The sequence below is a fragment of the Pinus tabuliformis genome, chromosome 3_2 (assembly GCF_031772625.1).
Source record: "Pinus tabuliformis cultivar Carrire ecotype Pingquan chromosome 3_2, CPIR1, whole genome shotgun sequence".
Classification (NCBI taxonomy): domain Eukaryota; kingdom Viridiplantae; phylum Streptophyta; class Pinopsida; order Pinales; family Pinaceae; genus Pinus; species Pinus tabuliformis.
In genome coordinates, this window is record NC_142302.1 from 167,529,786 (window position 1) to 167,553,685 (window position 23,900).

General features: G+C 37.7%; 1 protein-coding gene across 3 annotated transcripts in view; it reads right to left on the reverse strand.

The window, feature by feature from the left end:
• Positions 1 to 518: 518 nt before the first annotated feature.
• LOC149180322 (protein PSK SIMULATOR 1-like) overlaps positions 519 to 23,900 on the reverse strand; it is a 200,142-nt gene continuing 176,760 nt past the window's right edge. For all 3 annotated transcript variants that reach the window (XM_089416021.1, XM_089416022.1, XM_089416023.1), the window contains 5 exons: positions 14,988 to 15,103; positions 14,322 to 14,438; positions 1,740 to 1,816; positions 1,459 to 1,503; positions 519 to 1,349 (listed from right to left, as the gene is read on the reverse strand). In XM_089416021.1, the coding sequence (XP_089272147.1) occupies positions 797 to 1,349; positions 1,459 to 1,503; positions 1,740 to 1,816; positions 14,322 to 14,438; positions 14,988 to 15,103 (908 nt within the window). In that variant the 3' untranslated portion in view covers positions 519 to 796. The remainder of the gene's footprint in view (positions 1,350 to 1,458; positions 1,504 to 1,739; positions 1,817 to 14,321; positions 14,439 to 14,987; positions 15,104 to 23,900) is intronic.

Consider the following 23,900-nt stretch of genomic DNA (forward strand, 5'->3'; position numbering starts at 1 on the left):
ATTCAATGAAGTATTCCTCTTGCAGGTTGAATCACTGTCACAAACAGAATTCTGGCTACCAGTCGTGTTTATAATTTTCTTGTCTCTTTCCTTCTAGTCTATGCAAATTCTCATTTCTTTTGTGCCCCTTGAATGTTGTTTCTGGTGCTTGTGAGTTGTGACATCTTAAGGCGGGTTGCACTAGGGTACATGGTACACATCCTCCGTCTTGATAAGGAACTTAAAACACTTCTAAGACTAGAGTTTGCTGGTTTTCTTGCGATGTTCTTTATTAGGGACAGGAGGTAAACTAGGTGATAGTATTTTCATCTGAAGCCACCAACAGAATACAAATTGCATGCACACTGAAAAAAATTCACTATCACTACAAGCCTCGAAGATATTTCTTAGTACACATCTGCAAGACAATACCTCAGAAGAAAAAAAAACACTAGTGACATAAATCTAGTGAGCTAAACAACAGAAAACCCAACAAAAAAAAAACTGCAGTTGGAAAGAAATCACTGATTAATGCAGTGTGACTAAATGACGCACGTGCTTCAACCTTTCCATTTTATCTTGCGAAATACTGAATACATTCCATATGCAGCCCATCTTTGGCTAATGCCCGTGTATATACAGGAACAAAAAAATTGAACTCTCTTACATATTTGATACTACATAACACTGTAACATGAAAGCCTATGCATGATGCAAGAAGAGACTTAACATACAACCTTAACTAATTGTGAAAATAAACTATTGTAACTCGTAAAAAAGACAGAATGTGAATCAAGAGAAGGCAAGGACGTAACTGTTACAAAAGACTCAGATTATCAACCCTATCTATCACATCTAGAGCTTTAGTCCTATTGATGTCAAAGTCTAAGGTTGGTAGTGTAGAATGTCGCCTCAGTCCATTAAACTCATTCTTCGTGTTGGTAGTGGGAGAGTGACTATTGCTTTTGATCAGCTTACATGTAGACTCGTCAATGGATCTTAACTTAGCTGTATCAAACTCTTGACTTTTACTTATCCCAGGTGTCAATTTTCTGAAATTTACAGCTTTTAACATATCTCTGTCTGCCTCAGAAAGCTCAAGAAGAGGTTTATCCTGTCCATTTGCTGTCGGAGTTGGATTTTCTGGATTTGTCGCAGGGAGATTTGCAGTCTTTTTTATTGGAGAACGTACAGGTGATTTAATAGGAGACTTGTTGCCATTGAGGCTGTTTTTGGCTCGACTAACAAGATGATGAAGCCACACAATCAGTTCAAAAATGTAATATTCTGTCCTCTCTTTCTCTGCATAGTGAAAAGTTTGAACGAGTGTCAACTCATTGTGTCCAGGTAACCTTCGATCCAAGGCAGATCTGCAAAAGCACCAGTGTTCTTAGTCCAACTAAAAAGGTTAGGCATCAAAAGATACAAAATAAGGTCCAAATGACTACGGACAATGAGTTTTCAATCCCATCTACTCACCCTGTGCTTGCCCACTCTCCAACCCATCCAAACCCATGATGTGCTCTGGACTCGGAATATCAGCATAACACAGCAAATGGACAAGCCCCATCAGTAACCATAAGGAACACACTGAAAAATAATCAAAAGAAAAGAAAATAGACTCAACCAGATATATATGACTTCGAAAACTCATTTGCTACACCCAGCATCAAAAAATATTCACATTCTGAGAAGCTAGATAGAATCTAAGCATTCAGATTTTATCGAGCAGTTAAGAAGGTTTTAGTGCAAAACATTACTTGGTTGTATTGGTAGCAACTGGAACAAGCCACGTTAAAATTTTCTCCATCTCTGCTTTGATCTGTGGGACAGTAAGCTGTAGACATACAAGTAAAGAAACATAAAAATATTTATTTAGCATTTCTGATATAATGCTATAACAATGTTAAAATTTTGAGCTAAAAATACTATATAATCAGTAGCTGGACTTTAAGAGTCAAATATTGCATGTTGGTCTTTGACATATTTGTAATGACAAAAGGCAATTATACATTAGAACTGTACTGTACATTGATTTATCTGGTTTAAAACAAATCAGATACACACTAATCACATGACATGAGGGCACAGGACATGGAGGACAAGAAGATGCAAGTATCTGACACATCACACAGCGACCCCCCAAAACATGATATAGAGAACACATTATATATTATATGTTTAACAATATAACAAATTTGTGAATTATACAAAATATGAAATATATAAAACATTACAAGATGATACAAATTCAAACATCCAACTAATGCATATAACCAAAAAAGCACTGAGTGCAATCCATCTCTGAACCAAAGATACATCAACAAAGCGGCCCTAAATGGCCTGTAGAGTCCAAAACAATCATGGTACAACAAACAACGAATACTACATATCATCAAATCATCGCCTATATTCGGGTACTCATCATCAATATCACCCTCTAAACATCAAAATAAGATAGAAAAGCTTAACATGCCAAATCAAGATTCTGTTTGAGTGATGGGTACATTTTTACTAATGTCATGACAAAGGAATTCAACAATCAATGCCACCAACATCGAGGTACATAGAGAGCATGCTCTTCTTAATTAAATGCTAGTTCCATACCCTCACACATGGCAGACTCCAATGGAAATGTTGCAAACCCCCCAATCCTGAAATCCTAAAAATTATTGAAGTCTGCTGGATTTTGAGTGAGATCTAAAATTCTACTTTCTCCATATGAAATCCAAAGAGGTCAGAACCACTCAAACACCCTGAATCATTAATGGTAATGTTAAGACTTTAACTTCAAGAATTTAACATTACTATTGATTGCATAGCATTTGTAGGGTCTGCACAAATCCACTTCCCAACACTTGCAATGTTGAAAAATGTAAATAGGTTCAGTCTTCATAAAATGTATTTGTCAAAAGATTTTTTTATTATTGTTACAATGATTTATTAAAGCATGGGTTTTATGCTTGGGTCATCATTTTATTAGTCAAAGTCCCCATTGTGGACTCCTAGGATTAATAAAGAGTCATTAGAGTCATTGTATATTTTATGAGACCCTTCTTGGGCTTTCAAACGATGTAAAAAGAATTATTTTTGAGTCAAAAATGAATTATGTAACCTCCACACCAAGTCGGCCTCAAGAAGATCAAGTCGGCCTCAAGGAAGGCAATTCGACCTCATTGGAAGGCTATATATACAAGGCAGTTCGACTTCATTTGGAGCATCTCACTCTCTCACACATAGTTCAATATCTGAAGCTGGAAGCTAGAAGCTAGCAAAAGTGTGAAGGTGAAGGAGGCTAAAAGGAGTGCGAGATTGGTCAAGGAGGAAGGGAAGAACAAAATTGAAGTATTGGTCTCTCTCTCTCTCTCTCTCGGGCTATTTTAGGAGATTGAAGTCTCCTTGTCAAAGTCAAAGTTGTTGTTGACGCCGGAAGTTGCAAAGTTGAAGTTGCTAGGGTCGAAGTGTCGTTGCTGCTAGGTCATAGGTTGGATCAAAGAAGGAGAAGTTGGCTTGGTGTGGAGGAGGTTTGCGTCCAGGTTGAAGAGTCTCAAGAATAACTATTGAAGGAAGAGATTTTTCACTGGGTTTTCCCCTAGATAGGGGTTTTTCCCTAGCAGAGTGCCTACATCTTGTGTCTTGTGTTTTTGTGATCTTCATGCACACGTAATTTGGTAATTGCTTGATGAAAGATAATATAACAAATAAGTAAAAGAAGCCAACATAATTCACAAGTAATTATCAAGAAAGAGAAATCTAACCCTAATCCTACTAGCATTGATTTCTCAACATGGAATCCATTGCTTAATCACCCTTAGATGCACTCCAAAACCTTTGAGACCTCCAAACCTGTTACTAAACTGCATGAGAATGAGGTAATAAATCGATTTTAAGACTATTTTTCACTAGACACTTGTCCAAATTTTGGGACACAATTAGAGCTCATGTCTGACACAAGTCAAACTCGTGTCCTGTGAACAGAACATGAGTCAAAGTCATGTTGGACACATGTCACACATGTGTCATGTGCAGCACGTGAAATAAATGACACTGAGGGGCATGTCATGTTAGGATACACAAAAAATAGGAGATATTTAAGAGGTTGTTATGAATGATATCTATTCCAAGACCATGAAGCCCGCAAAATTTGTTTGTGTTATTGCAAAAATTACATCCACTGGTGTAGGAAGCCTATTGCAAATTTCTAAACCTTTCATTTTTGTCAGAGTATATTATTAATCTTGAATTAGTAAACTTCTCACTAAACAACAACTTATAGACTATAGTAATTAATTACATCAATCATAAGCAATGACTCATCTCAATTCTAAGTCAACTAGAAAAATTGATGAAACTTAGTCTAGTGAGCATATATTATATCTGTACCTTTCTATTCCAGAATCCATACTAGTATATCTCTTTTGAGTGACTTGATCTAAATTGATCACTCACCCGCTTTTTCTATATTATTTATAATTTTATTGAAGACATGGTCAAACTTTATTATTCTCCCACATTTTTGTACTCTATATATATTTCTTTATATAAATGAGTGTACAGATATATGTACAGTTCTGGCAATCTCCTCTCTAATTCTCCCACATTTTTGTACTTTATATATATTTCTTTATATAAATGAGTGTACAAATATATGTACAGTTCTGGCAATCTCTTCTCTAATATGTGCATACTTGCTCTCTTCTGTTTCTCGTGTGAGAGTATTCACATTGTTCGTAATCAGCTCATATCATTTGGTATCAAAGTCAAATGATCATGGCCTCTATATCTCATACCAACTGGATTCATAAGGTTCTTCACCTTTTACCCTCACTAGAGTTAATGTTATTAGGCTTCATAATGGTCTTTATATTTTACCTTTATTAGATCCCGCATTATTTGGTTTTATAAGGGTCGTCTTCTTTTACCATTACTAGATTAAGCCATTAGGCTTGTAGGGAGTTTCCATCTTTTACTCTTCCGAGATTTCAAGCAGTTCAGCTTAGTATGATCAAGGCTCTGGATCTATCCTTCTTGAAGGGTGTCCACATCTTACCCTTTGCTAGATCCACACTCTAGCTTTAGATTTTTTTACTCACATCAAACGGTTGCAGATTTGGATCTCTCTTTGTCAAGGTAAATGTTTTCACCTGTGTGGCTTTTCACTTGTATGGCTAAGTACTGTACATTAGTGCCATCAAAGGCATATTTTTTATTCCATTTCCAAATGTCGTTATAATACTGTATTTGTGCATAATCAAACAAGTTATACCCTCAAGAAATTGACCTTTAGTATCTATCAGAACCCTATTTTGTGATGTGATTTGCTTTTACCTACCGGGGTCATAATAGAAATTCCTAATGGTATTGTCGAAGTTATAAGCATTTAAGTAGTGGCATCAAAACCCTTGTGAGAAAGGGGGATCCATTGAAGTTAGGCTTCTCATCTTCGTTTAAAAGCTCTAAATCTACTTTCTGTGCACCATAGAAAAACTTTTCTTCCAAGGAAAACCTCACAAGGAACCTAAGGGCTAAATCACCTGGTTAGTATTCATGTTCAAATTCAATGACAATGAAATTTGATAAAAAAAATCATGTTGAAATTCTTTGATAAATTCACCATTAAATTTGAAAATATATATATATATGGCATACAATAATAATAATAATAATTTTGTGATATATATAAAATTGTATATCACATAAAATTATTATTTTTATTATTATTGTATGTCCTAAAACTGCTTTTGTTTGGCTTAAGAGCTCGTCTTCGTCAAACATAAGTAAACGGGTTAACAAAGTCTGCTCCCTTACATACCACAAGCAGGTGATTACAGGTGCATGGTTTTCCTTGAATAACAGTGATGAGTCAACCCGCACTTGTGGATAGCAGCCAGCAATGACTGTCCCCACTGTTGGTTTGACAACTAAGTTATGATATGTTTTCCCACTGTTTAAGAAAAAATTATTATAAAATTAAACAATTTGCATGTTAAACAGTGATGAGTCAACTTGCACTTGTGGATAGCAGCCAGTGATGACTGTCCCCACTGTTGGTTTGACAGCTAACTTATGATATGTTTTCCCACTGTTTAAGAAAAAATTATTATAAAATTAAACAATTTGCATGTTACACATATATATATAATAGCAAGTATAATAAAATATAATATTAAATATTAAAAAATAGTAAATATAATATAATAATTTCACTTTATGATAACAAATAACAAAATTAATTTTTTTGTGAGAATTGATATATATATAACATTGATATTATTTTATCGCTACTCTGATATAAATTGAAACTACGAATATCTCATAGTTGATAAGTTGTCGCTCCTGCAAACACATTTTTTCAACCAGAAAATAATGATGTAAATAAAAATTATGACTGTCATCAACCCAAATCATATCACAGATTTTTTTTGCATGGACAACATACAAGTTACCAAACTAGACTGACATTCGTGAGCAAGAATTTTCAGATATTCTATGACCCATGCATGCGCTAGCGTGTAGAGGCATACTAGCAGTGAGCATTTCGATCATATACTACACAAATAAATGGGCAATACAGAGCATCTAGAGGCTATGAACATTATTTACCAAACCACGGCTCAGTTGAAAGGCGAACTTAATTGGCCGAACCTCATCAAATTTGTGTGGCTGCTGACTAAATTCGTTGGATTTCGAATTTGATGTTTAAATTTTGGGGAATACTGTAACTATGCCTAAGGCATGCCTCTGCCCCATTCATGAATAGCATCCCTAGTAAATCCATTGGCATAGACTAGTGTGCTTTACCTAAGGGAATTTGAATCAGGCCCCTACTGGCACAAAACTAACCAAATGCCTAGCAACATTGGCAAAAAAAAAATTGAGCTCACCGCTTTCGCTATCTTCATGGCAAATCTACAGTGATATAAATTTGTACAAACTCTTGCACAAGAAACAATAGGCCTTCACACAACAACAGCCACTATTTCAAATCCACAAGAGGAAAACCATGATGACCATGTTCAACACCACGCAACAAGTTATCTAAACACCAGCAATCTCCAAACAAGAGGTCTTCACCCCTATGACATTTTCTACAATGTACACACCTCTTGCATTTGTTCATGATCATCATGTTCCAACTTCTTCCCTCTCCTACAATTCCTCTTCTACTCAATGTGATCATGCATGACACATCACATGATCTGCAACTATAGTTTGTTGCTTTTCCTTCTCTTTCCAAAAAACTGATCCAAATTGGATCCTCACCAACCTTGTAATAAGCACTTGGTTATTTTACCTCTTGTAAATTCTTCAATAAGAACTCTGTTGTTTTACCTCTTTAAATTTTGTAATAAGCATGTCATTTCCTTTTACTTTCTTTTTCTGACAAAGATGGAAGTGGTAATGAACCATTGTGATGGTTGGCCTTCCAAGGGAAGCTCATTTAAAAAACTGAAATTTGTAATGAAGAGATCAATGAGGGTGGTGGAAGAAAAATTCAGGAGGGTAGTAGTAGAAATGAGAGTTGTGATCCAAATTGGATCCTCACCAAACTTCCTAATAAGCACTCAGTTGTTTTAATTCTTGTAAAGTTCGCAATAAGCATGTCATTGTTTTTAATTTTACTTTGTTTTTTTGGGAAACTAGGAAGCGGAAATAAACCATTGTGATGGTTGACATTTCAAAGGTATCCCATAAAAAATTTAAGGTTGTAGTGAAGAGCTCAACAAGGGAGATACAAGGAGAACTCAAGAGGGCAAGAGCATAAATGAGAGGGCAAACTGATCGAAGATTGGTGAACGAAGGAGTCAAGGAGCTTGTCCACAATGAGTGAATGTGTCTCTGAGCCATCTACAATTTTGAATTGTCAACAAGTAACAAATACATGAAGTTAGTAACAATAAACAAAATCTATGTATCGCTCACTCCTATGCAATTATATCCTAAGCCTAATAAAATCCCCATTAAATGTTGAAATTTGTGTGTCAATTGTGACATCTATCATAGTGTAATTGTTTCAATTTCGTGGCTCTATATGAATATCTAGTTCTGGTGCAATTTGTGTGAATACATCATATGTTATAGCACACAAACTCATTAGACTGATTTCCAATCCCTGTTGGCTTTACTTCCATAGCAAATCAATTTAACATTAAATTTATTTTTTGGTGAACACATGAGTCATATGGAGGTATATGATATGGCATGGCCTTGAACCTTGAGGTTCAAAGTTCGAGGAACCTCAAAAAATAGTTCAGATTCAATGCAAGTTCGACTAGGGTTTGATTTGAGTTTGCTTTCCTCTTTTGAAATCAACCTCAAGCCTCTATATAGTAGTCAAATGTGCCCTTCGATAGGTAATATTGCAGCCAATTGCCAATCATTGTCATTCTATTAGGGCTCTATGACCTCACCAGAACCAAACATGGATTGGCACACTACATATTCATGCTTTAAAACTTAGTTACTCATGGAATTGCTCAATGACAAATCGACCTCCACCCACCTGAAGAAGTGTTGCATTGACCTACCAAGCTTGATGCATCCAAAGAAGTGGTGCATTGATAGGTTAGTTAAGCGCCCAATTGCCAATCATTGTCATTATATTAGGGATCTATGACCTTGCCGAAACCAAACATGTATTGGCACACATATTCACACTTTAAAATTCATTTTTTCATGGACATAGTGACCTATTGACCTCCACCCGCCAGAGGAAGTGTTGCATTGACCTGTTGAGCTCAACGCACCCAAAGAAGTGGTGCATTGGTCATCGAACATATAATCAATCAGCTAAGCCGTCGATTGTGAAGAGTAATTTTAGTAAAAGATATTCTAGTAATTACCTTTTCATTATATTATATAAATAGAATATTTAACATAAATTTATATATCACCTTGTATAATATATTATTTATTATATAAGATTTTATACTATGTTGCACAAGTTTCCAATACACGGGTACTTTGGGTACGGGGGAACAAGTATCCGGCACGGCTAGAAGCTTTGCCCAAATTTACAGGGAACATCAAGTTGGGAGCGGCAATAATATAATATATTAAAATATAATATATATTAAAAATAAAAATGATTTATTTCCATCCAAATCTTGTCAATCAAATTCCATCCTGCGGATTCCATCTTGCAATGAAGTATGTAAAAGATTGAACTTTGAAACACTGCAAGAAAAAAATCAAAATATTAATCTATCAACAATTTGCCAATGAAATTCCTTGCCAGCAAAGAAACATGCAGAACTCCCAAACCGAAAAAAAGACTATTATTACTTGATTATTATGTGATTTCATGCAACACTATATTATATTCAACTTCGAAATTCAAGTTTGGAAATTTATAAAATGAAACTGACTAACATGCTACTCTTTCTCTTTCTGACCATCACTGTAATTTGTTGAATCTTATCATTAAAGCTTCAAGATAGACTTTAAGAAAGTAGACTTATTTGCAATTGTTGAACTTCAAGATTTGCAACAGAAGCTGCCAAAGGAATGACTGGCAACTATCTATATTTTGTTGAAACCTTTGCTACATCTCCACATCTCTATTGCTTTACAGAGCCCATGCAGTCCAGCCCCTTGACTTGACATGTATCACTTAGAAAATAAACAAATGGTACCTTCTCTGCTCAAAATAGGTACCCAAAACGTCAAAATCTGTTGTAGTGAAGCTCCCGAAAAGCTCCAAAGTACCTGTTGAAGCTCCCAACGATTTTGGAACATTTCCTACCAGCTCCCAAGCTCCCAGGAGCACGGGAGCATGGGGTACGTGCTCTCCAATGCCTGGGAGCAGTACCCGTATTACAATGATTTATATAAACTTATTATTATTATTATATAATGAATTTGTTATAAAAAATATGTGAATGGGATTAGCATAACTATCGGGAAATTTTATTTATTCTTTTATGTTTTACTTTTTTTTAATATATATATATATATATATGGTGAACCTCATTCAAATCTCATCAGAAAATCAGAATTTGAATCAAAATTAAACATTTCTGAACTTGAACTCAAACCTGAACCATGTGACATAGATAAAAGGGTACCAAATACTGAAAAACAGTATGGAAACTAGTGTGAACTATTTCTTTTGTTTTTCAGGTGACGAGTTGTGCGACCAACCAACACTTACAAATATTACTAAAAATTTAAAAACATACCAGGGAAACCCGATGTTATTTTAGCAGAAACTATAGGAGAAGCTTCTAATAATTTTGTGGAGGAAAATGCAAAGAAGGAAGGATTTAAAATGCCTCAACTCTACATATATGACACAGGATTTTGGAAGGAGATTCAATCTCAATAAATGAAATTATAAAACTCAGTAATGACCAACTGGAGCATAATTGGAATTTGAACTCTGCGATTCAAGAGAGCGGAGAATTAATTAATATCTTTGCCACTTTAGAACATATTTATGTTAAACATATTGTTAAAAAAGTTATAGACAGACTAGGAAGCATGTCTGTCAATGCCCATATCAGAGCTTCAGTGGTGAATGACATGAGGCTATAGCGTGTATCTCAAGATAGCAAAGCATACAGATTGAAGTTTATTAATAATGATAAGGGGTCATCATCAAAAGACAGTGCAGCCATGATCAAGATGGGGCAGCATCATAAAAAAACTAGAGGAATTGAAGACTCTCACCACTTATTAATTCCTTTTATAAACATCAGCAAGTTTCTCCATGGTTGCTTTCACTGGTGCTTCCATCAAAAACACATATTTCCAATCACCAGCCTTCACATTGTTAATCATTTGGAACGTGGAATATGTTATAGAAAATTTATCAATGAGGTACAAAGTTTTTCTCATTAAGTGCAATGGTTTCATAATTTTAAAACAGGCCCACCTCATGTTGATATAATATTCACTTTCTCAATATGCATTGTTGTCTACTTAGTGTGATATAATTTATACCAAAATAAAATGGTGGAGAAATGGCCATTCTGTACTTCAATTGCTGGCAAAATGTTTCCTAGGTATTTCCGTACAGGTAAAGTCTAGTAAACATTCCCTAGGGTTTCAAAATTGTTTCCATACCTTTACAACTTTCTGTATCGAAATGGCTGCAAAACATGTCATTTTGGCTACAAAGATGTGTGCTAGATGTGAGCCGTCTCCAACAAGGTACTACCAGTAAAAAACACCTATCAGATTCAATGTTGTCATCACATCATCAAAAATAAGTTTCTGATCATAGAAGTGTTGCATAAATGTCTTTCTGACTATGATATAAATGGAACCTTTTCTTGGGCATCTGGACAATGTTGGTCATGGAACCCAAATTTTATCAAAATTATTAGTCATAGCTCCTTTGGAAATCAGGGCACCAAGTTAGTGGAAAGCTATAATTTGCGAGTCCGATTTCGAGAACTGGCTCCATCTCTAGTCCATCCTTCATTGTCAATGGAAGTAGGCCTCCATTTCAGAATTAAACATCATATTTTACCCTTTTTTGTTTGAACAGTTTTCAACCTGTTTATGGGTCTGTCATTTTCCGTTTTGTGCAGAATATGGCTACTATGACTTTAATAGAGGGCCTCTGAAGTTAGACCTGTTAATTTCCCTAATAGCAGATCTGATTTGATATTCCCAGCAATGTTTTATACCCAGAAATCATTTAACTCAGTAAATTAATTTTCTGAATTGCTGATTTAAAATACACTGGTATTTTAATAATAAAAATGCAGCAAAAGCATCCGCAGAAAATCAATCGCACAACAGAAATTTCAAACCCTCCAATTTGCTCTTCATTTCTATTACTCAGAATAAATAAGGGCTCCCTTACAGCAAAAATAGCATGCAAAAATGGACCCTAGAAATCTCAGCCCCCTGGAAAATTTTGGTCCCTGAAAAATCGACTTCTCCAATCCGCAATTTGACCTCCTCTCTCCTAGCCCTGTATGGCCCACGCACTGGAAGAACATCTCTGCCCCACCTAGGTTTTGACCTCTGCCCTCTATGCAAGCTTCCAAGATGAGTTTTGGCCCCCTTGCAAATTCGACCCTCCAGGATCTCGACCTCCTGAAATTTCCTCCAAAATTTCCTGCTGCAATGTTTCCTTCTCCTTAAACTTGGTCTCTCACTCTCCACTTGGGAAAATCGCTCTCTCAATGTTCAATGCGCCTTCCCCCTCGCCTTAGGCTTTCTTTTATAATTTCTCATTGAGCTCAATCCCCAACCCTAATCTCCTAAGTGATGGATGGCTAAGATTAAATCTTAAACCTCACTTGAGATCAACTATAGAGATTAGATCTAATTCACTAAAGTGAATAATTCACTTTATGATTAAATCCTAAACCTCACTTGAGATCAACTATAGAGATTAGATCTAATTCACTAAAGTAAATAATTCACTTTTCTTTACAAAGCCTTAGCCCAATAGGCAACATTAAGTATAATTAGTTAATCAATTCAATTTTCCTATGCTAGACTTAGGAAAGAACCATAAAAGTTGTGTACTTAACAAATTGAGCAAGTAGATAGAGAGACATTGGACAACTTCTACGTGCTTTTCTACCTGCTTGAGACCAAACCTATGCAAAATCCCCTGCCCAAGCTATAATCACCAACACTCCCTCCTAGCAAGGAAGTTATTCTGCAACACCCCCATCTTTTCTCTGTAGAAGAAAAACTTCCCCTTCACAAGGGGCTTGGTGAGAATATCTACAACCTGCTCATCTATGGAGATGAACTGAAGCTTCATAGCACCCCTCTAGACCCTATCTCTGATGAAGTAATATTCGATCTCTATATGCTTGGACCTGTCATGAAACACCGGATTCTTCGAGAGTTTAGTGCAACTATGATTATCATAGTGAATCGTAGGGGGATCCAACTCAAGACCAAATAACCCTATGAGCATCTTGCAAAGCCAAATGGCCTCACAAATCACCAAACTCATTGTGATATACTCGATCTTTGTTGAATTGAGTGCCACCAAAGTCTGCTTCCTGCTAAACCATAAAATCATTCCTAATCCCAAGCCGAAGCCGCACCCTGAGGTGCTTTTCCTATCCACTGCACTCCCAACCTAATCTGAGTCCCATTGCAACCATCCTTCTAACCTCCAAACCAATCTTCCACTCTTTCAGTGTTTTGAGCTCTGATACCATGTTAATTTCCCTAATATCAAAACTGATTTAATATTTCCAACAATATTTTATAGCCATAAATTATTTAACCCAATGAATTATTTTGTGAATTGCTAAATAAAAATACATTGGTTATTAACAATAAAAATGTAGCAGAAGGACAAGTAGAAAAGCAATCACAAAGCAAAAATTTCAAACCCTCCAATTTACTCTTCACTTTTATTACTCAGAACAAATAAGGGCTCCCTTAAAGGGAAAATGGCCAATAAAGAAATAGAGAATTTATACAGCAAAATCAGAACCCAGAAATCTTGCCCCCCCCCGGAAAAATCGGCTTCTCCAGTCTGCAATTTGAATTTCGACCTCCTCTCTTTTATCCCTATATGGCTCGCGCGCTGGAAAAATATCTCAGCCCCACCTAAGCTGTGACCTGTATGGACCCTTTCCCAAGCCTCCAAGATGAGTTTTTGGCCCCCTGCAAATTCAGCCCTCCAAGATCTCAGCCTTCTCAAGTTTCGTCTGAAATTTATCGTTAGAACATTTCCTTCTCCCTAGCCTTGAGTCTCTCACTCTCCGCATCAGAAATAACTCTATCAATGTTCAATGTGTTTTCCTCCTCTCCTTAGGCTTTCTTTTATGATTTCTCATTGAGCTAAACCCTAACCCTGATTTCTTAAGTGATGGATGGCTAGGATTATATCCTAAGACTCACTTGAGATCAACGATAGAGATTAGATCTAATTCATTAAAGTGAATAATTCACTTTTCTTTACAATAGCCCAATAGCCAACATTAATTAATTAGTTAATCAATATGTTTTTCCTAAGTTAGACTTGGGAAAGAATCATAAAAGTCAATAAATTAAACAAGTACCTAGAGAGGCATTGGGCAACTTTTGCATGTTTGAAACCTAGCGTATGCAGAAGCACCTATTCGAGCTATAATCATCAACAAGACCACCATAATTTTCCACTCAAGGAAATGAAAAAATCACCCAAGCCATAGAGCCATGTATAGTAATGAAAACTTAAATAAAGACATTGGTATCAACCCAACTCTTATAAACTACATAATATTTTTAACATGTACAAATTTTCAATGACAAGAACAGGTTATGACATTGAACATTATTTGTTCATACAAATTCTGCTGTAAATAACTCGAGAATCTGACTAACATAGGACAAGAATTTCCCTAAAAAATGAAAACAAAGTTACTTGCCTCGTCTTCCACAGGATACGATTGAAGCTTGGACCGCAAAGCTGACTTTATACTTAGAGGCAAACCTCGATACAGTGTATCTCTGGTGTTGGGAGGAACAGAACTTGGACGAGAAACCTGCACATGTCAGAATAATGTCAGTCATCAAACTAGAAATAAATTGTGATAGCAACCTCTTTGTCAATCAAATGACGAAGAAGAGAAATCTCCAGAGTCCAAACCACATTCAAAACATATCAAAGCACACTGCCATGTGAACCTAAAAGATTTGTGTATTGTAATATAAGAGACAGAAAAAGTCTTCTCAAAGTAAATCTTGAGATCATAAATCCCAATTAACTGCCATATAATAAAAGGAAGCAAAATCAGCATACAAGAACCAGTATTTTGACATACACGATCCAATACGACTGTCATTTAGCCTTCAAATTTTAGCTCTACTAAAAGCATGAATGCCTTTTAAGAAGAATTCTTCATAAGCATATTGCCACTGCTTAGTGTTGCACTCTTTTCTGGATCATATATGAAGAACACTAGCAAAAGAACCAAAACTGTCTTCCATGTAACAAAAAGGGTAAAGCTACTAAATGTTACAAATTTAGATCAGGAATGAACATAGTTCTCCAAGGCGTAAAAGAAACTCAGAAAAGAGATGTGGATACTTACAAGACTATCAATTTGGTTGACAATATTTGCATAGTGTAATGCAAGACCAGCAGGACCTAGCCTCTGAGGACTTCCTTGTGCATTCTTTTTGCTGAGAATCTTTTCACTTTCCAAGTCTTGCATAACATAAAATATCAAAATTAGAAATGACATACAAAAGCAATCAGACCTGTGTTTTCTTCTAAACCAACACTACAAATAGGATTTAGATTTGCAATCATAAACAGTAAATATTCCAAACTCGATGCATATGAAATTGCATAAAATTGATTTGATTGTTGCTTGCAAAATAATTAGGTTTCTGAAAAAGTAAAACATGCTATTGTAAGATTTGAGAAAACCCTTCAGTACATTTCATCTATACCAAAGTTCTTGCCATCTGGAATGTTTGCATGGTTTCCCAATCAACAACTCGTAAGTGACAGCTAACCCATAGGACCATTCTTTTATAGAAGTAGCCCACAGGCTTGGAACAAAGCCAATAAGAATGACCCACCTTTCAAAAGTGGTTATTATGCAGCACTTAAATTGCACCTTGGGGACTAAATTGGATAGTTGGAATTTAGATAGCACACTAAAAGCCACTTTTTATATTCATCAAGTCCAATTTCTTAGAAAGAGTGCCTTGCACTTAATTAGTTTATATCATTATTATTTTGTATTTTTTAACTAAAAAAGTCTCAGTGTTGAGACACACTCACAAGGGCTATTGTATTTTATTGTGTATTCTTATTTATTGCACATATCTCACTATACTTCCTCTAGAAGCTTCCTTATACATCTCTCTTCTCTCAAAATCTTCCTTGCTTTAGAAATTTCCACGTACAGCTCTCTGTTGATGCTATTAGCTCGGACAGGTTCTTCTATATAGGCTCCATGTCTAGCCTGCAGAAGATGTCAAATTGCTTCTTTAGGTGCTTGCTTGAGAGAAGTAAGTGATTAATATGATTTCTTTCCCAACTTAGGAAGAGCACATTAATTAATTTAGCGTTAGCTATAGGGCTAAATTTCTAAGGATAAATAATTTAATCATTTAAGTGACTTAGATCTAATCTCTATCATTGATCTAAGTGGGTTAGGAATTAATCACTTTGAGCTTGAAGATTAGGTGTTAGGGATTTAGCTCAAGATGAAATTATAAAATAAGCCTAAAGGAGAGGCGCAAGACACACTATGAGTGAGAAAGCAATTTTCTCAAGGAATGAGAGGCTTGCTGACTAAAGAGAAGGAAAAGGTGTGTAGTAAGGACTTTCTGGAAGAGAGATTGGTGAAGGCCCACTTTTAAGAGAGAAAGGTCGAAACTTGCGCGATAGAGGCCAAGATTTCTGTGCAGGCCGAGACTTGGGAGGAGTCTGAGTTTCCAACCAGGTTCGCATGGAGGAAGCGACCAAGATTTTCCTAGTGTGCAGGCTGTACAGGCGGAGGTCGATTTATGGCAAGTGGAGGTCGAAATTTGCCAGGATTGAGTTATTTTCAAGGACAGCTGAATTTTCAGAGGCTGAATTTCTCTAGAGATTGAAAATCCAGCCGATTGTTTTCCAGGTTCAAATGTGTTGTATTTTTCAGCATATTTCTTCTTGTGGTTGAATTTCCTATTTTGTTGCCACTGCAATTTAATTATGAAAGTTTAAAATACCAGTGTATTTACTTTCCAGCACTTTTTAGAATTTTATTTCAACAAAAATAATTTTTGGGTATAAAATAATTGTGAGAAAAATAAATCAGACCTGGTATTAAAAGTTAACATGGCATCAAAGCACTAGAAACTCTGAGGGAAAGATCAGATTGCCACAAGGGTTTACAACAGCAAATTATTTTTTTTCCAGCCGTATAGTTTCTACTATCTAGGGTTTTAAAATTTGATTTTGAGGTTTGCAAGGATGGTTGCAACAGATTTAAGATATGAAGACCAGTTGGAGGAGCATCCAACCACAGTCCCTAGAGGGAGAGGATAGCATTAGTGTTAATGGAGAATGGGGTTTGTAAGATTGCAAGTAGCACTCTCACTCCTAATAATGCTGCAGAACTAGCTATTTTTAACCAAAAATATGTGAAATCTAAGAGAATTATCCTAGATGGGTAAAGGATCATGTGATCCCTTATCTCTCTAGATGGGTAAAGGATCATGTGATCCCTTATCTCTCGACCAAGCTATATCAAAGCAACAATGCAAACAGAATAGTGGTGTTGAACGAGAAGCTGAGAGATACCAAGATGTCCAAGTCAGATATAGTCGCTACATATCTCACCAAGATCAGACATGTCCAAGACAAGTTGGCTACAGTTGGGGAGAAAAACTTAATATCCCTGACTGGATTTTCCAAGCCATGGGCATTCATCATCAAAGGGATCATAGCATGTGAGAATCTACATAAAGGGAGAGGTTATATGATGACTTCATAGCGGAGGAGATTCAAGAGGAGTCCCTTCACAGGAGCCAGTCTAAGGGTGATGATGAGAACCTTGCCCTTGCCAATCTAGCAAGGAAAGAGAAGGGGACGAAGAGCGAAGGAGGAAGACTACCTCAAGAGCTGGAGAAAAGAAGGAAATAAGCAAAGTCAAGTGCTTTGCATGTCACAAGTTTGGCAACTCTGCAGGTCAATGTCCAAACAAGAAGAAAGACAAGGAGAAGACACAGGTAGCAGCTTCAGCAGATACACAGGTGATCGAATTTGCCAACAAATTTGACAAGGAATTCTCACTTGTATCTTGCCTTTCTGGCACCATTTCCAAGGGTGCATGGTTCATGGATAGTGATGCTTCTCGTCACATGAAGGGATCATGTGATTTGTTCACAATTATTTTAGAGACAAATTCAAAGATACATGTGGAGCGTGACAACAATGACAACAATGCTAAGTGTACACTGTACAGTAGAGGTGGTTGGTACTATCTAGTTCCAGCCACAATCAAGTGAGCCTTTGGAGGTAACAGATGTATTCCTTGTTCCAGGACTCACCATGAACATTCTAGCAGTCTCAGCAAAGGAGAACAGGGGATATAAGGTGTTCTTCAAACATGGACAAGTATTTGTCATGTTGAGACATTCAAATTCAAGCACAGGCCGAATGATTAGAAGAACAGAAGGGAACCTATATATGTTGACGGGTTAGCTAGTAAAAGCATTGGTTCATGACAGTGACAACTTGTGCAAGTTATGGCACACACATTTGCATCACAAGGTTTTACCTAAGTTACGAGAGATTGTCACTAGTCTTCCTGAGTTCAATGTAGAGCAGCAGGGTGTTTGCAAAGGGTGTGCTTTGGGCAAGTTTATCGAGATTGTTTTCCCAAGAAGTCATTCCAAGTCCATAGGAATGTTAGATCTAGCACGTTCAGATGTGTGTGGTCCTATGTCAGTGGGGTCCTTGACTGGGTACAACTATTATGTTACGTTTATAGATGATTGCTCCAAGAGGTCGTGGATCTACTTCATAAAGAAGAAGGATGAGGTCTTCAGTCGGTTTCGGGAGTTTGACGCTTGCATGGAGAACCAGACAGGAAAGAAGGTCATATTCCTTAGATCGAACAATGGGGGTGAGTATACCTTCAATGAGTTCAATTACTTTTGCAAGGAAGCACGCATCAAGAAAGAGTTGACAATTCCTTACAACCTGCAGCATAATGGAGCTGTTGAAAGGAAAAGTAGGCCCATCATTGGGGCTGCTAAAGTCGTGATTCATGATCAGTATCTACCTATGTTTCTATGGCAAAACTATGTAATACAATAATCAATATTCAGAACAGGAGTCCTCACAAGGTCTTGGGGTATAAGACTCTTGAGGAGGTGTTGACAGGAGTGAAACCGTAGGAGGAGCATTTTTGTATCTTCAAGTGTCTAGTCTATATCAATCTACCATCAAAGAAGAGCACAAAGTTGGGGCCCTCGGGATTGAAGGCCATTTTTGGTGGTCACAGTGAGACTTCCAAGGCATAAAGGGTGTACATCCCATCGCAAGGAAAGATTGCAATGAGAAGGGATGCGAGATTTGAGGAGCTCAGATCCTTGAGGTAATCACATGATAGAGTACCAGCAGTGGCAGATGATCGGGAGCAACAGCCTCTGGAGATTGAGGAGAGGTAAACAACACCACCAGTCTGTACTTAGCCTTCAGACTCTTTACGTCAAGAGGAGCAAGAGGCACTTTCTACTTCTATCAAGAGGACACCAAGATGGCCGAAGCAGACTCTTAGGGATGTTGAGGAGCATGTGGAGGCTCTTAGGAGGATGTTTAGAGACAGCATACTACCAGGACAATTTCCTAGTTACATGGCACTCATGAGTGACATCACTGACTCTGAGCCTCGTAGTTATCAGGAGATAGCAGGCCAATAGGTTTGGAGAGACGCCATGGGAGAGGAGGATATCTCCATCGTGAAGAATCGTGTGTGACATTGTGTCAAGGACGGAAGGGAGATCAGTGATCAGTTTGAGATGGATCTTCAAGATCAAACATGTTGGAGATGGCAGCAATGAGAAGTACAAGGCTAGGTTCATGGCGAGAGGGTTCTCGCAGAAGGAGGGAGTGGATTATGAGGAGATATCCACTTCAATTGCCAAATACACTTTCATCGGGGCTGTTATATGTATTTTAGAGATAGGGTGGAGGATACATCAGATGGATGTGAAGATAGCCTTCCAAAATGGGGTTATTGATGCGGTGGTGAACAGTGATAGGCATTTGAGGTGCACAGGAGAGAGTCACATGTGTGCAAGTTGAAGAAGACACTATACGGACTGAAGCAGGTATCAAGATGTTGAAAAGGTGAATAGCAACGTTCACACTTAGAACTAATTAGCCAACGTCACACTCATATATATTGGGCATCGTTGGCATTCATTTGATCATCCATCCATCATCAAGTTCGATCTGCAATTGGAAGTGAGATACCAAACGTGTGAAGATCAAAAGGAAGACTAGTTTGAGCTACGTTGACTTTTCTCTTGGAGTTGTATTGACCGAGTTTGTTTTGGGCATATTGGCATCTGTTCAACCTTTGTTTTGAATCTTGATCATTTGGGAAGGCCGAAGATTTCAGGAGTGCATTGCCTTTTGTTGACTAAGATTTCACTCATCTATTTGGCACATTGACCGCATCACTGGACTGGTGGTTTGACCAAAGGTTTGGACTGTTTCTTGTAGACTATTTTATGGCTACTTGAGAGCCGAATTTTAGCCTTCCATCTAAGTCACCTCAAGGCCAAATTTTGGCCTTCCATCTCAGTCACCTCAAGGCCAAATTTTGGCCTCTTTATGTATACTATTTTCGTTGATAAGAAGTTGACTTTCTCTCTCCTGTTGACTGGTTTTGACTTGGGACAGTGTTGAGGTCATATTTGAATTTGTTGAAATATTCTTTGATGTACTGTTGAACAGAATCTCTCTCATAAGGAAAGACTTTGGTTGGGTTTTCCCCTTGTGTGTTTTGCCCTGGTTGTGAGCCTAATTCTTGGTGTCTCTTATCTACTGTTCATTGTCTATTGTGATCTCTATTTACTTCTCTAATTGAATAATTTTATGGTTGAAGTTTTTCATGTATAACTACTTGATGATTAGAAAATAAAATAAGGATTGTTAATATCATTAGAAGTGGTTATCAATTGTGAAAAACTATTCTAGTCCTAGCTTCACTAAAATATCAACACAAGAGCACAATACTCAAGGATTGATGGGCATCTACTCGGTATGGGCTTCACCAAGAGTGAGGCAAATCCCAACTTGTATTACACACTTGTTGGAGATCATCTACTTATATTGGTGTTGTATGTAGATGACCTCTTTATTACGGGATCGAAGAAGCCCATAGATGTGTGCAAGTGGGATCTTGTGATAGAACTTGAGATGAAGGACATCGACATGATGCACTACTTTTTGGGATTGGAGGTGTGGTAGCAGGCAAGTTGTTAGCATCAGGCTTGCACCTTTTTCTAAAGGTCCAAAGGCTATATTTATAAATTTATTATGCAAAGTTATGGTTATGTAAGAGTCTATTAAAAAATTGTCAAAACAAGTCATTTCACCTAACCCTAAGCTTTCCCTAAGTTTTTGCAGGGAAATTAGCCCATCGCAACCCTATAGTTGGCGCTACGAAATATTTTCATAACGCTCACGGAAAAAATTAAAACTTAGGTTTTCGAGCTACCAACCCTATCATTTCAAGTGCCTAAGTGGTTTTTCACAAAGCCCTATCTCTTTTCATCCTTGATGTGACATCTAGCTGCATTTTGAAGCCCAATAAAGAAGTTTAAACTCAAACCCAAAAATTGCCCAGTTTGCCCTAAACAGCAACTTCCAACGAACCCAGAAAATTATTTACAGTGCGCAGGAAGTTTCTATAACAGTTTGCAACGTCCGGCGAGGGGAATTCAAGGTTGTGAAAGTATTTGCAGCATCAGAAACATTTGCAAGATGGGGAGATCAAGCCATGTGAAACATTTTGAGCCCAATGGAATGTACTTTGAGGTTTATCTAGAAATGTTGTCTCTGTTTCGAAATGCAAGTTGGGAATCAGTATTCCAGCGCCTCAATGGACACAACTTGAGTTGGTGTCATGACTTTATATACTCTTTTGATGGTAGTACAACACGAATTAGAACCTTATAGTTTCCAATCACCAAGGAATCCATTATAGAGGCTACGGCTTTACCTACTACGGGCTAAAGATGGTTTAAAAAGCAGAGATTACAAAACGTGAACCAAAATTTCTTCTAGAAGGACTTTCAAGACTAGGACTGAAATGCAGGAGTCTCCCAGGACATGTTGAAGCCTAAATGGTCTAACGCTCTCAAGACTGTGCAGCTCTTCTTCACCTGTGAAGGCAGGTACTCTAAAGTTTATTTGTATCACATGAGGCTTTTCTGCCATTTAGCAGGTTTCAGTGAAATGAATATGCCGTATTTCCCTCATCAAAGTCTGTTGAAAATGTCTACCAAAGCTAGAACCATCCCTAATGTAATGTCCCCAAATTAAAAAAAAAAAAAATGTTAAGAAGAATTTCCGCTTTCGTAATTTTAGCAATTCAGGGGATATTTTGGCCCACAACTGAGGAGAATGGATAAATCAAAGGAATATTTGACTTTTGGGTAAAGAGAAGGCCCCACTTTAGAAAAAAGGGGAAAAATTGTGGAGTTGGTGGAATGTGGGGGCCACCCCTCAAGGAATACGCACCCCCTGGAGGAAAAATCGATTTTGTGGAGGGAGGTCGAAATATTTGGAGGAGGGACCCACAAGGAAAGGTAAGGCAGCAATTATAAATAGAAGGGTGAGGGCAGCAATTGGGATCTTTTGCTCATTTGATATCTGAACCATTGTTTGCTCAAGTTGTTTAGTTGGGTCAACAAAGTGTTGTTTAGCACACGAGATTTCCGAGGGGAGATCTCAACTCCTACTTCAGTGGACTTCGAGTGCCACCCTAGGGGAGCTTTGCTACATTCTTGGAGCTATTTCGAATGGATTTCACAAGGAAATTTGAGCTATTGAGGACCAGGTTGGGCATTGTAAGGGACCAAGCACTCGTGGGGAGTGAGCTTCATGATAGCGTGGGTTCCGGGAATTTAGAGACATATTCTCTTGGCACCTAGCACCGATTTTGCCGTGGTTTGAAGGGTTGGCTTAGTGGATTACATACATGTTGAAATTCTTCTTTTCGGGCCAGCGTAGAAGTGGTTTGGTTAGCCCTGCGCAGTCATTAGAGGAGCATGTTGGTTGTGAGGGCTTGAACTGGAGTTGGGGCTGAACATTTTCAAGGGGGCACAAGGATAATTCTTGGAGGTATTCTAAGCTAATTTTGGAGGGCTTTGGCAGCGATTTTTCAGGCAGTACAAATTACCCAGTTGTAGAGGGTGCTCACACAAATTAGGGGTAATTTTGGAAGGTTGTTATTAGGCCCAACGCTTTCTGGGTTTTTCTGGGTTTGTTGAGGAGAGGCAAGATTGATTTGGCTGAATTTTCTGAGCACTCTAGCACGCTCATACACGTGTCTCTTTCCAACCACTAGTTGCTTATAATTTGCTCCATTTTGTGGGTTTTCTGGTGTGAAATATTGGGATCAATTCCTTTCTGGGTCCTGTGGCAAAAATTAAGAGGAAGCTACATCAGCAATTTCAGGTCAATCCGAGCATTCCAACAAGGGATTCGAACCATTTTCAAATAGCAGCAGTCGCACAATTTCTGGGCAGCACAGAGGCAATTTGGGGGTCGAAGTTTCTACTCAATGGGCATCTTTTTGACCTTGGGTTTGCTTCAACTGGCTTATGCAAGCCCAGGTGCACTTGTGCCTTGTTATTGTACTCCCATTTATTCCACATTTTTTATAAAATGGCTCAGTTGTTATAAAACTTGTATTGGGTGTTTTGTTGCCTTGTGTGTACAGACTTTTGGTCATTTTCTAGTTCATGCTTCAGTTATTCATTGCATAATTCCATTAGGAACATTATAGCCTTATCAGAGCCTTGATCTTGGCCTAGTTGTGGGTAGCCAACAAGAACATGGGAGAATTGGGTATGAATGCATAGTAACCCATCCTCACCATTACAACAAACACACTGGAGGTGCGCAGGCCATGGGGGTGCAGCCACCTACATCATGTGGGGAAAGTCAACAGAATTAGGGCACCAGATCTCCTAAAAAGGAGCAAGCACGAGAGGGACAGTTAGAGGGTGAGACCAGTGGGTGCTTTTGTCGATGGAGACCTAGCTTTAGATATCAAAAGCCTGAGGAGGAGGTTGAGCATGATGCTGAGAGCCCACAGAATGGTGAGGAGCACATCGATATACATGATGTGGCACAAGAGTCACCATTATTAGAGACCTCTTTGATAGCCCTAGTTGACACCTTGGTGGAGAGGATAGATCCTACACCCATAGGGCCATCTTTTGTGGAGGTGCCACCCATGGATAAGATGTCGACAGTT